General features: G+C 44.1%; 1 protein-coding gene and 2 long non-coding RNA genes across 4 annotated transcripts in view; 1 reads left to right on the top strand and 2 right to left on the bottom strand.

Annotated features, from left to right (window-relative positions):
- Positions 1 to 5,987, bottom strand: part of LOC147025279 (uncharacterized) — a 39,367-nt gene extending 33,380 nt beyond the window's left edge. The window contains exon 1 of the long non-coding RNA XR_015059437.1: positions 5,910 to 5,987. This is a non-coding gene — a long non-coding RNA (uncharacterized LOC147025279). The remainder of the gene's footprint in view (positions 1 to 5,909) is intronic.
- The window catches only part of LOC147025278 (uncharacterized), a 72,475-nt gene extending 56,966 nt beyond the window's left edge, over positions 1 to 15,509 (top strand). Inside the window, exons 7-9 of one of the 2 annotated variants that reach the window (XM_085886119.1) lie at positions 5,993 to 6,081; positions 7,558 to 7,669; positions 14,985 to 15,509. In XM_085886119.1, coding sequence (XP_085742245.1) covers positions 5,993 to 6,081; positions 7,558 to 7,669; positions 14,985 to 15,073 — 290 coding nt within the window. In that variant the 3' untranslated portion in view covers positions 15,074 to 15,509. The remainder of the gene's footprint in view (positions 1 to 5,992; positions 6,082 to 7,557; positions 7,670 to 14,984) is intronic. The other variant, XM_085886118.1, reaches the window with a different exon arrangement.
- LOC147025277 (uncharacterized) overlaps positions 12,640 to 15,941 on the bottom strand; it is a 60,527-nt gene continuing 57,225 nt past the window's right edge. Inside the window, exons 2-3 of the long non-coding RNA XR_015059438.1 lie at positions 14,947 to 15,035; positions 12,640 to 14,287 (exon numbers count right to left, since the gene is read on the bottom strand). This is a non-coding gene — a long non-coding RNA (uncharacterized LOC147025277). The remainder of the gene's footprint in view (positions 14,288 to 14,946; positions 15,036 to 15,941) is intronic.

Below are 15,941 nucleotides of genomic sequence, written 5' to 3'. Positions count from 1 at the left end.
TCTGCTGTCATCTGAGCTCCAGCGTCTTGGCATCAGCATCGCAGCACTTTGTGAGGTTTGGAGACCAGATAGACCAGATAGAGATCACGGTAGGTGGCTACATCCACTACTGGTCTGGTCACTCTGATGGTTACCATTCCCAGGGAGTTACTGTATCTGTGTCCAACAAGCTGACTCCTATGGTAGTTGAGGTAACACCGGTCATCGAGTGTGTTATGACTGAGGATTCGTCACTCTCTGGATGTCATTTCCCTGGTCTCTGTATATGCTCCGATTGAGGTGAGTGATCTCACTGAGAAGGAGACAATCTATGCCACACTCAAGTCAGTGGTTGAACAGTACCCCAGGTGAGATACTGTTCTAGTCTCGGGGATTTTAATGCATCGATTGGCACTGATAGGGATGGTTAAGAGACATGTGTTGGTTCCCATGGGTCTGTTACCACGAATTAGAATAGTTCCTTGACTTCACGAAATGTCGTGGACTTAGGGTGGCTTGTTCATGGCTCATCTCAGCTCATCTCATTCTCATCTTGCTTCCAAAGGAATCGATACTTTGGGTTCCTCCAAGTCTGTCCCTCAGTGTACTGCAGTTAGAGCAGAGGGTGGTGAGCTCTCAACAAAGGAATCTGAAGTGAAGGCCCACTGGGCTAATTATTTTGAGTGGTTTTACCAGGTTGACCAACCAGCTGTTGAGTTAGATGTCAGGGATGTTACTATATCCCCATTGCTGACCCTCCATTCAATTGTATGCCTGGTGTTGACTTAATCATTTGGGTCCTGAGTATAAAATCCCACTTTTCCATTGAATTAATACCAGGTGTGGTTGACTCTGCCTGTCAGCCTTCCAAGGTTGGGAAAATGAGTACCAGCTTGCTGGGATGATTGATCCATTCAAGTATCCTGCATCGGAGTGGCGACCCATCCAGGATTGTGCCAATAGCCCAGGAGACTGTTTCGGCAGCATCGACGTTCTGTACAGAATATGGTCCAGTGGATTCAATTGTGAACCGTCTGTGTTTGTGGAAACACAGGCTGCAGCAAACCAGTTGAAAGGGGGAAAAGATCCTGCGATTTTTGGCATGCATGCTGAACTTATCAAGGCTGGAGGAAATGCTGTACTCATGTTATTGCATGCAGTTCTGTGCTCTGTTGGGAGGCATCATCCCAACTGAGTGGAAGAGGGGCTTTGTTGTCTTTCTCTGGAAAGGGAAGGGTAATTACCAGGACTGCAACAACGACCGAGGGGTGACACTGCTCTCAGTGGCAGACAAGTTCTTTGCTTGGATAATTACTGAAATGGCTCACCACCATCTGCTTCAGCCCCAGTGGTGTTGTTTATATCTATGCAGGAGGCCGAAAGTCCACGTCTTTAACTCCTTGGTGTCTCCAGTCTTGCTCTATGGATGTGAGACTTGGACTCTGACTAAGGATCTGAGACAAAGCCCTAACTCCTTTGGTACCGGGTCCCTTTGGAGTATCCTTGGCGATAACTGGTCAGATGAGATTTGTTACCTGTATAGTCCGTGAGCATCAGCTTTGGCTGCATGGACATGTGGATCATTTTCTTTATGCTGATCCTGCTCACCAGATTCTCCGAGTGAAGGGGGCCTTATGAGTGGAGGGGGGCCAACAGGCCGACCACGTGCCTCATGGTGGCAGCAGGTTGAGCGCTATCTCAGGGAGATGGGGATGGGCCGAGCATCTGGCTGGGTGATTGGCAGATGGAGGCCTTTGGAGTACTGGTGGAAAGTGGATGTGGAGACGTGCTGCTCTGGCGCATGCTCCCATTTCTGATCTGATTTACAAACATCATAACGTCATTCACCATCGTATTTTTGCAAATGATCATGTCTGATCAAGATTCAGACCTTGAAGGATCATTAGAGGTCCAGCTTGAAAGTGAACTTTGTCAGAATCGCATTCCTATTCAGCTTTTGGGTTGAGGACTGCACGCTTCCGCCTTGCCATTTTGTACGACTAGAGGATTCACTTTGTAAGCATCCTCTGCAAAGTGCTCAGCAAACTGTGTACTCCACTGGAAAATTCAAAGACAGGCTCCTTTCACTCATCAGTAGACAGCATCAAGGCACGTAACCAGCGCAATGGGACGGGCTTTTCAGCAAAATCGGAACTCAAGGGAGTGCATCCATTTTCAGAGCGGCATTCTTATTAACATACTGTACCTTCAATAGATATGTGTGTGCTCATGAAGAGTTGCGAATTCTCTTATTTCGAGCTCAAAGAAAATTATTGTATTTCAATCCACAAAGATATTTGATACCGAACATTCGATTGCCTTAGGTCGAGGGCTTTTTCAGAAGTCTGTGCAAACGGTTTGGTTATGATCTCAACAAGTCTGAAGACGACGATGGTTCACGAGCGGTATTTGACGATGTAGATTGTTTCAGAAGTCAAGGATGAGACAATGTGATGGTTTGACCAAGTTATAAAAATGATCAACATGATGTGGTACGAGTGACAGGTTATTAGCTGCAAAATGTCGAAAACCCGGTTTCGTTCCACAACTTTAAAAATTTGACCTTTGCATAACCTTTAAAGGTCACAAAACAATGTTGTGGACATTAAAATAAAGAAACAGGAGACGTGCTATAGCTTGTTGGAGTTAGTTCGTCGAAGAACGTCGAAAACCCGGTTCGATTCCCACAACTTTGAAAATTTGACCTTTGTGACCTTTAAATGTCAAAGGCCAAGGATTATGACCTTTGGTGCAAAACTTCCTCTGAAACATTCCAGGAACAATATAACGTCATATAGGCTATATGGCATTTCACACTCATCGGATTATCCATACTTTGATGAAATCAGCGTAAAAACAAACTTGAAGGGGGCGCCACGGGCAAGGTGTTCGAGATAGAGCAAAATGGTTTCAAGACTTTAGGTGGGGAATGACCTCAAGATTATGCATAAAAAATATTGTCATCCTGGCTCTCAAAGTTTGGGTAGTCGTATGATTTTTATGTCAAAATTCGAAATTTTATAAGTTCGTGACCTTGTGACCTTGACCTTGTGACCTTGACCTTGTGACCTTGACCTTGTGACCTTGACCTTGACACGAAAATGAAAAATCAAGCGCTGTGGGGCTACTATGCAGGCTACCCGCATTATGCAGGTGCCATTGGGCGAACCAAATACCGAAACCCCTGCCAGATTCGACAACCCCCCTAGGAGAAGATGCAAATTGAAATCGGCAACCCCCTAAAAACACAATTCGCAATTTTCTAAGTTTGTGACCTTGTGGCCTTGACCTTGGGACGAAAATGAAAAATCGAGCTCCGTGGGGCTATGCAGGTGTCATTGGGCTAACGAAATACCAAAACCCCTGCCAGATTCGACAAACCCCCTCGGAGAAGATGGATTTTTATGTCAAAATCGCAATTTTCTAAGTTTGTGACCTTGTGACCTTGACCTTGGGACGAAAATGAAAAATCGAGCTCCGTGGGGCAATGCAGGTGCCATTGGGCTAACCAAATACTGAAACCCCTGCCAGATTTGACAAACCCCTAGGAGAAGATGCAAATTGAAATCGGCTACCCCCTGAAAACACAATTTGCAATTTTCTAAGTTCGTGACCTTGTGGCCTTGACCTTGGGACGAAAATGAAAAATCAAGCTCTGTGGGGCTATGCAGGTGCCATTGCGCTAACCAAATACCGAAACCCCTGTCAGATTCGACAAACCCCCAAGGAGGAGATGTAAATTGAAATCGGCTACCCCCTAAAAACACATGCTTTTTGGGCGTGGCTCCACCCATAATGGGCGCACCACGCCCATTTTCAGGAAAACACAACGAGATCATGATTTCAACCTCCCACCAAAATTTTGTCAGGATCGGATCAAAACCCACGGAGCTATGCTCTGGACAGACAGACAGACAGACAGACATACAAACAGACAGACACACAACAATAACGAATATAGTGGTCACTTATTTTTTTCGTGAAAATATTTTTTCGTGAACCAAAAATCATGCCAAATGATCAGATTCCACATGTGGATTTTGAAAATATCTCGAGTGGAGGTCTCCGCCCAGTTTTTGTATACTCCGGGATCCTTACCTGATTTGGACTCCATCCATCCCGTTTAACACATGCTATCCACTCCCGTCAAATATTTGTCTTTTGGGAAATGATGAAAACTTTTTCCCGGAATAGCCACCACTCTTGCAATAAACCATGATTTGATCGTGATTTCGCAAGTACGACGTGAAATCCTGCGTCACAATAGACATTGTACAGAGTTAGAGCACAGTATCATTGGCATTGTTTGTCAGTGATGACGTCACATTCGGGTAACGCTCACCAGCTGTGACATGCAGATAATTCTGGGCCCGTGGCGGAATAAGTAGGTGAAGAAAATAAGCTCTACCACTGTCCCAAGGGGAGATAAGATGTTCACAAAGCCTCCAAGTTAACGACGTAACATACTTTTGTTTATACGTATTGTATTTGGAAAGCTTTAGATTTAACCTTTAAGGGGCCAGGAGAAAAAAAAATCATGGGTGGAGGAGAAAATGATTCAATGCTCCCTGTTCCCAGTAAGCTGGTACTCATTTTGCCAACCTCAGAAGGATGACAGGCTAAGCCAACCCACCTAATGTTATGTAATGGCACAACAGGGGCTCAAACTCAAGACCTTAAGATCTTAAGCCAGCCACCTTAACCGTTAAGCCAACACCAGGTTTGGTGTAAATAATACATTTTATTAACTTAGGTCGAATAAGAGTATATTGGAAGGTCGAGGAAGCGAGGTGCAATTATTTTGCTCTGATAAAGAGCTTAGGCTCGAAATACATCTTCCTTCGCACAGCAGTCACTGCACTCATATTGACTTTCAGTTGATAAATCCATGATTTAACTTGTCTGCCGATGCAGGCAGACATTAACCTTCACGGACATTGCAATGAGATACCGTGGTCTTCACAGAGTGATGGTGCTTTCCCAAGGCAAAAATTTGCAATTTGTTCAGGGTCCCGGCGATAGCTCGCCTACTCTTCACCAAGGACACCGTAGGATCTTTAATGTCCACCAACTAATTCTGGGAGACTGGGCACTCGGTTTGACGTCCAGAGTTTATAGCTGGGACAGGATTCCAACTCAGGATAGACAGCTCCAAGGCGAGTGTGAAAATCTCTCGGCTGTCCTGCCAGCCATATTAAACTGGGCGTCACATTTGCTACCATTAGGTGGTAGATGTTAAACATCCCACGGTGTCTTCTGCGAAGGTTAAGTGAGTAATCGCAGGTACCCAGGCTAAATTCCTGCCTGACTCGTGGGAAGACAACGGCACACTAACCGGCATTACCCATGCCAAGAACCTTCTTCGGCAGCGCCAAGGCTCTACACAGAGTATAGTAGTGCAGTGCATTGCATTGATGATAATAACGATGCTGATGAAGCGTTGATGATACCTTGCTTCATGTGAATCACGTGTGCATGTAGATTGGGAAGAATTCCATTTCAAATTTGCAGGTGCTGCCCCAATACCTTGACGCCTAATTGGTGGGAATCTTGGGATCATGTTATTGCACAGTTATGATGGGCTCCCATGCCTCGGTTTTCTTGTATATCCTTGTGTTTTGGACTGATTGAATCTCCTATCCAAGAATTCAAAGAATAAAGACAATATTGTATTATAGATTTCTGTATTTGAGGCTGACCACATGGGAATTTTGGCAGCTACTACGCAGCTTCCGCAAAGGCACAGGTAACCGAGAGTGGATACATCATCTTAGCCACACATTATGAACATACAGAAGAGGAAAACCACAACACAGTAGAGGCAAATACAGATCCCTGATTTTACCATGATTCTCCAAAAAAAAAAAAAAGCGTTGTGACAAATCGCTAAATCCTTATTAAAATTCTTTTAACATAAAATGTGATCTCACCTGAAATGAAACCCTTTCTTCTGTTTTCGATGTGGCTGTGAGTGTGAACGCAGGTTCTGACATTTATTCTTTTTCTCCCACAGAGTCAGAGGAAGAAAGCAGGAACAAAGTCACTCGAAAAGCAACTTGGAAAAACAATCCATCACCCAGCTCCATATTTGCAGATTTATGGGTAATTTGTGAAACCTCCAATACAGTAACTCTATTTCCCTTAGATAGGGGCAGGGAGAATATCCGCGCAGTATGCACACTCACCTGTGAGCTTGAATCCCGACCCAGCTATAAACTGTCACCCTGGTGTTTCACAGGCAGCGCGATTCATCGATGTGTGCGCCTAATTAACAAACGAACAAAAAAACACCTTTTGTTCATAAATTGAATAATTTTTCTCCAATTTTCATGATGTGAGATTTTATGGATAGACTGTAGATGGCAATTTTTTTTTCTTAATCTACACTCCATCTGAAATGTTAATGGTGAAGGTTATATGGTGGTCCAAACAAAATATGGCCATCGTTGGATTGCGGGCCAAGGGTAAATCAAGGGTAAGCCTCCCCTGGTTTGAGCGATCGCTTTGTGATCGCATGTATCTTTCAGAGCTGCGACTTCTGGACTCATCTACTCAATGACTGCAATCCTAATGAATCATTGGCCTGCGTTAATGAAAACATTTTTCCAAGAATTAATCTAAATCCAAGAGCTTGGAAGAAAAGTACACTGGATAAAACTTCATCGTCTTCGTTGAGAGGGTTAAGAGAGATCATGACTATAAGCGGTATTTTTTTTTTTAACCTTTATTTATCTGGATAGCCCGTGTTGAGTAGTCCACTCTTCAATTCTTGTAATTTCATTAATGAAAGTCTTTTCCATTATACATCCCACTGACACTTTTGTAAGACTTGATGAAGGATCGCAGTTGTACTAGAATCCTGTTAGACTGGCCTCTGTGTTCCCATTTGAAGCCTGGGCTCACGACGCAGGGAAAGATGCTTGTGATTCACATACAAGTACACCGATGTCTACGAATGTCTTTGTTCTGCATTTGGTATATGTATGAGCTCCTCCATGAGCCACTGATCAATGTCCAGAAAAAAACAAATCATATTTTTAGCCCATAAAATTCAAATTTCATTTGATGCCAAAAAAACCTCAAATCAATAGCTTGAGGGACGATGATCACAGTATGTACCAAGTTGGCTTCCGATGAAGGCAGTTGTGAAGAATGAACTTCATTAATGATTCTTTATAGTGTAGAAAAAGGCATTTATTATTGGACAGTGGTAATCCTTCAATAAAACCATTGCGTAGGAGTGCATATTTATTATCCCTGTAGAAATTTGCCATCATTTGTATCTTTTGCCAGGATTCCAAGGCCAACGATCCGCTCTTAAATCACGCAATGCAAGCTTCTGGAATTCCTGCATTCAAGCTTTCTGCTTCAGTATTTCTACTGTTGTTTACTTTGCTAAAGTGTCTGTTGGTTAAACATTGCTCAGTGTTCACGTATCCTTTAAGTGCCCTCGATATCATTTAAGTGTTCAGACAAGGACATGCCATTAACATAAAAAGTAGAGAAAATTACACACATGAGGATATACTGAGCACTTCAAGATTTTTCAGGCACGTCTTCCCTCTCCCTGTTGCCCAGCGAGTGGACATCATCAATCGAGTGCTCCTCACCCCAGATGGAAACGTCGTGTATGACAAACAAGGATATCCACTTCGTCTCTGTCTCTCTGCTGACAATGAAGCTATTCTCAGTGAGTATCTCTGGCACTTTCCATCAGTTGCATGTTGGAGTGTGGAATTATTACACATCGGAAAGGGTTTGAAGGAGACGAGGTAATAGTTTGTCATCTGGTGGTTTTGTAAAGGTACATAAGGGCTGGAAGGATGGTCTAAAGTTATGCACACTCACCTCGAAGCTGTCTAGCCTGAGTTTGAATCCCGACCCAGCTATAAACTGTCATCCCGGCGTTTCACAGGCAGGGCGATTCATCAATATGTGTGCCGCCCCTCAAATGGACGTTAAATGGGTGTCCTGTCTGCCAGCATTCGTTGGTGGACGTTAAATATCCCATGATGTCCTTTTTGAAGAGTAGGCGAGCTATCGCCGGTGCCCTGAACAAATTACAAATTCCTGTCCGAACCAGCAGAGGGCGTTGAACCAGCCAGCGGCACAGTCGTGCTGTCGGCCAATTATGCTACCCCGCAGCCTTGTACTGCATTGGAAAGAAGAAGAAGAAAATAAAGGCACGTCGGAATTGAACGAGCATACCAGTGAAATACCTCTTCTTGCAAGATCGACGATACATTTGTAGTCCACATTGAATAAAGGACTGCTTACTTAATTTCCCTCCTTCATTATGGTTCGCTTTGTAATACGACCAAATTTTCTAGCCCTGCTCCAACATCAGTTTGAGTCGGGTTCGATTTTTAGGAAGCTCAACTTAACACCAAACAGTTCAGAGATGAGCACATCACTTGTCAAGCTCCTCAACTGAATAATGCGACGGATATAATTGCTAATTAGACCGCAACTTTTTATTCCATCAAGCATAAATTGCTGTGCAATCAACAATTATGGAAAATATGCATTTAGTTGCTGGGATTCAGGGCCCACTACAGAATTTCGAAACTATTCAACAACTCAAAAAAATGAAGAATTATAATTCTTGACAAAATAAAACGTTATTTCAGTGGCTGGTAGGACAGCTTTGAGGTACACGCACTCGCCACTGAGCAGTCTCGCCTGGATTCGAATATCGACCCAGCTATAAACTGTTGCGCTGATGTATCATATGCAAAGTGATTCATCAATGTGTGCGCCGTCTCTCGGACACAAGTTTTGTCGGAGGACCCGTCTGCCAGCAGTAGTTGTTTTTTATGTTGAAGTACTGTACTTTAGGAGCGCTGGTGCTGCCGAAGCAGTTTCTTGGCAAGCCTTATACTGGGTGGTGCGCCATGCCTTCCCAGCGTATGTCTCTGCTATGTCCCTTTAAATGTTGAGCGTCAAGCAAGGAGGCAGCATGTACCACTTTGAAGTCTTTGGTACGACTCGGCCAGGATTTGAACCGCAGATCTCCCAGATTTCGAGAGCGGATGCACTCACCATTACGCCACAGAGTCTGGTCACGAGTTGTAAATGAATATTAAAGATCGCACGTCGTTTATGAGGAGTGGTGAGATATCCTCGGCACGCTGAACAACTACTTGTCACCTTCAGTCAAGCCGGTTCACGAAAGACTTTGGCATCAACCAGTGCCGAAAACGTTGCCCGGCCAACCCCAGAATGTGGGAATATTTGGGGCTTTTAAATCAGTAGTATAACAATAGAAATAGTTGTACTATCGTACTAGTTGTTGTTGTGGTTATGGTAGAATTGTTGTTTTAGTGCATTTTCAAGGGAAGCAACACAAAAATTCTTAAAACCGAGAATTACAAAATGTGCTCATGAGTTTTAAACTTTTTTGTAAACACAGTTGCGGCTCGTAAAGGAGCTGGAACACTGAACAGACCAGGAAATAACAGAATGAAAAACAGTGGAAAGATGGTAAGGGAGGGGGGGGGACGAGGGAGTAAAGGGGAACCCGATAACTTGGAAGCCCAGAAAGAGGATGGCTTGGGAAGGGTTAATGAGGGTAGAAAAATCATGGGTAAGCATGGCGGATTACCTGAGATGGTGGTGAACAGCTGTCATGAAGCCCTGGAAGGAGGAATGAGATTCAATAGACTGAAGAAATTGGTTCCACAGGTGAGAGAAAAGAGTGCAGGTGAGCGTTGAGTTCGGATTTAGGAAGTTTCACCAGAAGTGGGTTGCTGGCAGACTGCTTGCACCCAAACCTGAGAGGGGAAATGACACAATAAAGGCAGAGGGTGCAAGCCCAGAAAGGAGGCAGGAAAAGACAAAGACCACCGACCAGTCTGCTATATGAAAGCTAACAAGCCAAGAGACTCAATTTCATCGTGGCAGATATTAATGATTTTGAAGCGTTTGGTTGAATGGCGTCAAGCCGAGCAAGGTGTGGCTTAATGTCTCCTGCTCCTCTTCTTCTCCAACAGGTTCGTTTGATCATGTGCTTGTGAGAGTCTATATCTCTCTGACTATTGTCAGCAGCTGCCTCAGCGCTGTAGAGTTTGGCAGTTCACTCAAGCTGACTAGCTGGGATTGAAGCGCACTGCTCTCTCATGTCATGACTGGTCCTTCAGTTCCACATCTTCTGATATTAATAATGCCTGGCAATCCTTCCACAGAAGCTTGCTTTCCCTTATGTGCAGATTTATTCCATGTCGTCTACAGTTATCATACCTATCCTCTCACCCCTGGTGCACAGAATCATGTGGTGAGGCAGTTGACTTCAAACAACTTACCTCCTCTTCTTAGAAGGCATAGCTGACTGAAGGCAACCTTTGATAATTCCACAAAGTGTGTTCACTCTCAGTGTTCTCCAACTTCACACCTTCCCTCATTTCAAATGGCACCACAGCTGACTGCTCATGAGAAGGCCGAATGCCTCAATTCTGTGTTTGCATCCAAATCCTGTGTACGCAAAATCTCACTCCCTATACCTACCTTGCCCTTTTGTACCCAACTGCTAATGCATACTGTGTCTCATCTGAGAAGATGAAGAGGTTTCTGGAAAATCTCAACTCTGATTTTGCGACAGGCCCAGCCGGCATCAGTGCATGCATCCTAAAATTCTGCTCTGCTGCTCTTGCTCATCTTCTTTCTGCTCTGTTCATCCAAGCATTGTCTCTCAGTCAGTTTCCATCTGCCTGGAAATTGGCCAACATCACGGCAATACACAAACATGGTGCAAAAACCGATTCTCGTAACTACATGCTTCCAATTACAAGCAAGTTCACGGAATTTATAATTGCATTTGACGTCGAATCCTTCCTTTTCTCTAACGGCTTGATCTCAGATCATTCAGACCCAGACCCAGTTTGGTTTCAGACCCAGTCATTCTACCCTGGACATGCTGCTTCTACTCTCCCAAACAATGGATGGAAGCCCTCAATCTCAGAAATGAGCCCTCAATCTCTCTCTGGACATACCTCGAGCGTTTGATCCAGTCTAGCACTCTGCCTTGACCTCCCAACTCTCTGCTTATGGCATCCAAGGCCACCTCCACCCCTGCATCACTGACTTCCTCCACTCGCATTGTCAATGTGTAGCTCTTAACAGGAACCTCTCATATCCTCTCCCTTTCAAGGTTGGCATGCCTTAAGGCAGTTTCTTGGGTCCAATCATGTTCCTCATCTTCACCAATTTCCTTTCTGATTCCCTGGAAAATCCTGCTCATCTCTTTGCTGAATATTTCATCCTCTGCCATATCATTTCTCATCTTTCAGACAAGCAGGCAGCAGCCTTTTCCTTCTTGATAGAATCAGGAGCTAATTCAAGACTTGCAATATGTCTTTCAACCACAATAAATCCCATGCACTCACTCTGTCTCTCCGAAAGGAACATCTTTCAAAACCTCCCATCCACTTCCTAAGCAAACCACTTGAACAGGTGAAGTCACTTAAACTTTTTGAGCCTCATCATCAGCCATGATTTGTCTTTGGAAGATCATGTTTCCAAGATGGCCTCCAAAGCCAACCGCAAGCTGGGCATCCCCCATCGTGCAAGGTCGTTCCTTGGCCAATCTGACCTTTAACAATTCGTGAGACCTTCATTCACAACTTGATGGAGTAATGCAATCCCCTTTGGACTGACACCCCTGCCTCTCACCTTGCCCTTCTTAATGCCGAAGAGATCAAGGCCCTCAAAATCATTTGGATCTCCCGCAATGAAGCTGAGTGTCGGGGCCTGTTACTTTTGCATCTCAGAGAGTTTGGCGTGTATTTGGTGGAAACATAGATCCAGAACGGTTTACTGAACTTTGGAAGCAGTTGACTTGGAGACATTGTACAAATGTCATAATAGGAAAATCAACGCACGATTAAGCAGGAGAACCAACTTCAATGAATATCCAGTAAGTTTGTGGAGGCAGCCACGTCTTGCCAGGCAGTTCGGTTCATTTGGTTGAAGCATCATTTGTGGGAAAGTAAGAGGGAAGTCGGTATCACAGAATGCCACAGGTAATAAGATAGAGCGCTGATTTAATCCAACATTAAATAAGTGGAGCTTCGAAGCACAACGTTCAAACCCAGGATGGGAAACAAGCCAAACGGAAGACATGACTGCGAGAGTAAACCAGGCAGCTTTTGGAAAAATCGTTAAAATGTGCCCCAAACATCATACATTCTGTATTTGAGCAATATTTTCACCAGCCATGCCTTCACATTGCTTTTTATTAGTTTTCTTGCAATCCACCATGATCTGGCCATTTATAACACAGCTCTCCGGATTTCCAGATGTACAGACAGCATTCCGTGTCTAAAATATATTCCTTTGCGATCCTGTGCTTCTCCAATAACATTTGTTATTTCATTGCCAGAGAATCTTCCACAATGTAGGGCCGAAAGTGCTGCCCTTAATTTTACATTTGGCTGGCTGAGGTTTGGTGGGTTTGGGGGTGGTTTTATCCCTCAGTAGTTACAGAGAATGGCATGCAAATGAATATGTAATTAATTTGTGGAGTGCAGGTTCCAATGTGTAGATTGTGCAGGGGGGTGGGGAGGAAGTGGGGCAGTTCGGACTGGTACATGTGTATACGGTATACAGGAAGAGGATGGGAAAGGCAGATACCATATTTGCATACGTAATACATAGATGGTCCCTAATTGGATGTTAAAAGTGCTGGAGAACATATAGTGAGCGTAAGAAATGTCCATTAAAATGCAAAATTGTTTCCCTCCTATACCAATGAGAAGTTGGACAACATACTGCGTGCTGCATGTGTAATCGTGAGCACTCCAGGAGTGATCACCTCTCACTAGACACATACAAGGAAATTAGACACAGTTGGAGGCCATTCAGCCCATCATGCCTGCGCAACATCAACACCACACCAATTCATCAACAACAGATCAAAAGAAGAAAATGCAAAATGTTTATTTATTTATTTTTAAATGAAGTGGTTTTTTGTGGGGGGGTTTTTTGTAGTTTTTGGATTTTTCCCCCCCCCAGGGAAGGACCATTGATAGGGGTTTTGAAAAAAACAATGTTATTGGCAAAAAAAATCATTATAAATAGACAGGTACTCAGGTCAAAGTTCAAATTCTCTGTTTAAGTTGATGGCAGCCAGATTGGCGGGCCACTATTGGAGGTTCACATCTTCCTGTAATGAAGCAAACAGCAAAACAACTCTAGATTTGAATCTTGGTTACATATTCTTGTTCTTTGTCTTTAACTGACACAATTATTCCCACCTTGTGGGGTTGGCTGGAGAGAACGGTTATGACCCAAGTATTGATGGGACCAGCTGGCCAGGCCTGATGCTTGATTGAATCTGCAGGAATTTGGAATTTGTTCATGGTGCTGGTGAAAACTTACCTACTCTTCACAAAAGACAACGGTGAATATTGAATGTCCACAAACACCCCCAGCGCTGGCAGACAAGACTTCTTTCTGGGTTAAGATCCTTCCAATGGATGGCATACACATTGATGCATTGTACTGCACGCAAAACACCAAGGTGGTAGTATGGCTGGGTCGACGTAAAAAACCCAAGTGAGCAAACTCAAAGACCAGTGGAATATCACATCAATGGGTCTGCTAACTATGACTCGCAGTGCCGAAGCAATGTGCTTCACAAATGGCCGGATTACAGGGAATCACTCCCTCCCACAGGTCTCGTAATTAACTTTACCACTTTATATCTCACCCAGGGATTTCAAAAGCCTGGGCAGAAAGGGTCTGTGTGCACGCAAGAATGGCAGGAATCAGGGGACAGGTATCTCTAAGAAATAACAGTTTTGTTGAAGGAATCACAAGCCAACACGAACGGGGAATCCTGAGACAACATACAGACACAAATAAATAAATGCACAGTAAAACGAAATGCACTAAATACAATGATAACGACCTAGGGTGCTATGAGCACACACTCATTCCCTCACAATGGGGGGGGGGATAGGTCTTTTAGGATCGAGGATGGAAACATTAACAGGCTCCAATTCGAGCAGGTCTCCAGGGGCGAGCAGCATGGATCAGCTCACGACCGCGGTACCAGCAGAGAGGTGCAAAGATGGGTCACTGTACAGATTCCAGTGGAATTCTGACTGTTACTGGCTTCTGACCCATTCTCTTTTCTCACAGGCTGTCCCCGTGCGCAGTCCCTTTTATGACCTGCCCTGCAACCACACCTACAGAACCTAGATGTTCCCTCACCCCAGACTGGCTCTGCCAATCATGTGGCAAGCAGTTGGCGCCACGGTTACATTGTGTGGGCCAGCTGGCATCGTGGCGCCACTTGAACCATCACGGGCTGTGGGGAGGTTTTATAAGACACAAACGGGATGCAGACATGTTCAAAAAAAAAATTTGTTCCCACCCTGTCTTCACTGTGCCTGGACGTCTTGACTCATTCACAGAGAGGACATGTCCGAATTACACTTTCCTATCTAATTAAATGCCTATGTCAACTATATTCCTCTCATGGCATACATAAGAACAGAACAACCTCATTCTAACAGGTCCCTAGTTACAATAAATGTTATAATCTACCTGAACACATAGACCATGCTAACTTAGCTTCCAATTCTATCTACCATTTATTATTTATTAAATGACTGTTTATCCCTGGTACGTGAAACACCCAGCAACGCATGCCTGCAGAAAACAGACTTTTTGGAACACCGCCGCATTTGCTTCGTTCAATCATTACGTAACTTTGTTCAAACAAAATGCTCCAATGTTGAACGTTTCATGTACCCCCTAAATCCAAGATAGACAGCTCAAAGGGCAGTGTACATACTGCCAAGATATCCTGCCAGCCCCCGTCGTTCGGATATAAATGGAAACTAATAAATCACGATTATTAGGCTACACATTGTCTTGTCAATTGGACCCAAATTCTGGCACTTTTGCAACAACTTGCTCAGCAAGACAATGTTTGATACAAGGCTTATGGATCGCAGTACTTACTTTATGTGTATTCTCATCTGTGTTCTCCCCCTTACCAGCGGACACCGGCATTCCAGTGTTGAACTCCTCCGGTGACCTTATCTACGGCACTGTGAAAAGAAAGAAAAAATCTGGAGGCAGAGTCTGAGCTCGTCTAACAGTGTTGTAGATCAGAGGGCTTCTAATTGGTACTGTAAATGATATTTTTGTTGGTAAAGTTAGCTAGTCATGCAAAACTTTGGAAACAAAATCATGACAAACGTTCTACAGATGCATGATACGAGTTTCAACTTAGATCTTTATATGTACATTATTTTGATATTGATATGATGGGTACAAAATAAAATAATTGCAATCAAAAAATATCTGTGCTACGAACTTGTGAAGCCACAGCCGGCGTCCGACCGCCAACTCGATGGAAGGTTTTATCACCAACTGGGAAGTTCACCTTGTATTGCTTGCGCTTACTTGTTACATGCAATAGTCGTTTGCTTAATTTTATGGATGAACAGCTGTGCAATGGAATCTTAAAGTTGGCAATCTCGAGATAAATGTTTTCACATGCCTGCATTTTTTGCACCAAAAAACGAGGTGTGTGTGTGTGTGTGTGTGTGTGTGTGTGTGTGTGTGTGTGTGTGTGTGTGTGTGTGTGTGTGTGTGTGTGTGTGTGCATGTGCGTGTGTGTGTGTGCCCTCCATAACTCCAAAGCCATGAAACCTGGCAGCCCAAAATTTTTCTGGATCTGCAGAATTTGGATGGTAAAATTCCTTGTTGGCCATGGGAGATGACATTTATTTGGGCGGTGAATAGGCAATGGAGCACAAGCGCAGCCTGACACACTGGCAGAAAAAAAAAATGCAGGTTGTGTATGGGAAACTGAAACGCTGCATCGACCACTACACAAATGGACCTGCAGAAGAACAATAGACCCGTGTAACTTCAGCGGTAAAATTTCTTGTTGGCCATGGGAGAAGATCCTCCCCAACCTCCAATTCTCACCCTCCCCTACAACCTCC

This window comes from Eptatretus burgeri, chromosome 6, assembly GCF_056783735.1.
Source record: "Eptatretus burgeri isolate ZD-2024b chromosome 6, Ebu_testis_v1, whole genome shotgun sequence".
In the NCBI taxonomy this organism is placed as follows: domain Eukaryota; kingdom Metazoa; phylum Chordata; class Myxini; order Myxiniformes; family Myxinidae; genus Eptatretus; species Eptatretus burgeri.
The sequence above is the reverse complement of the archived record's forward strand: the minus strand, read 5'-3'. Positions and strand labels throughout refer to the sequence as shown.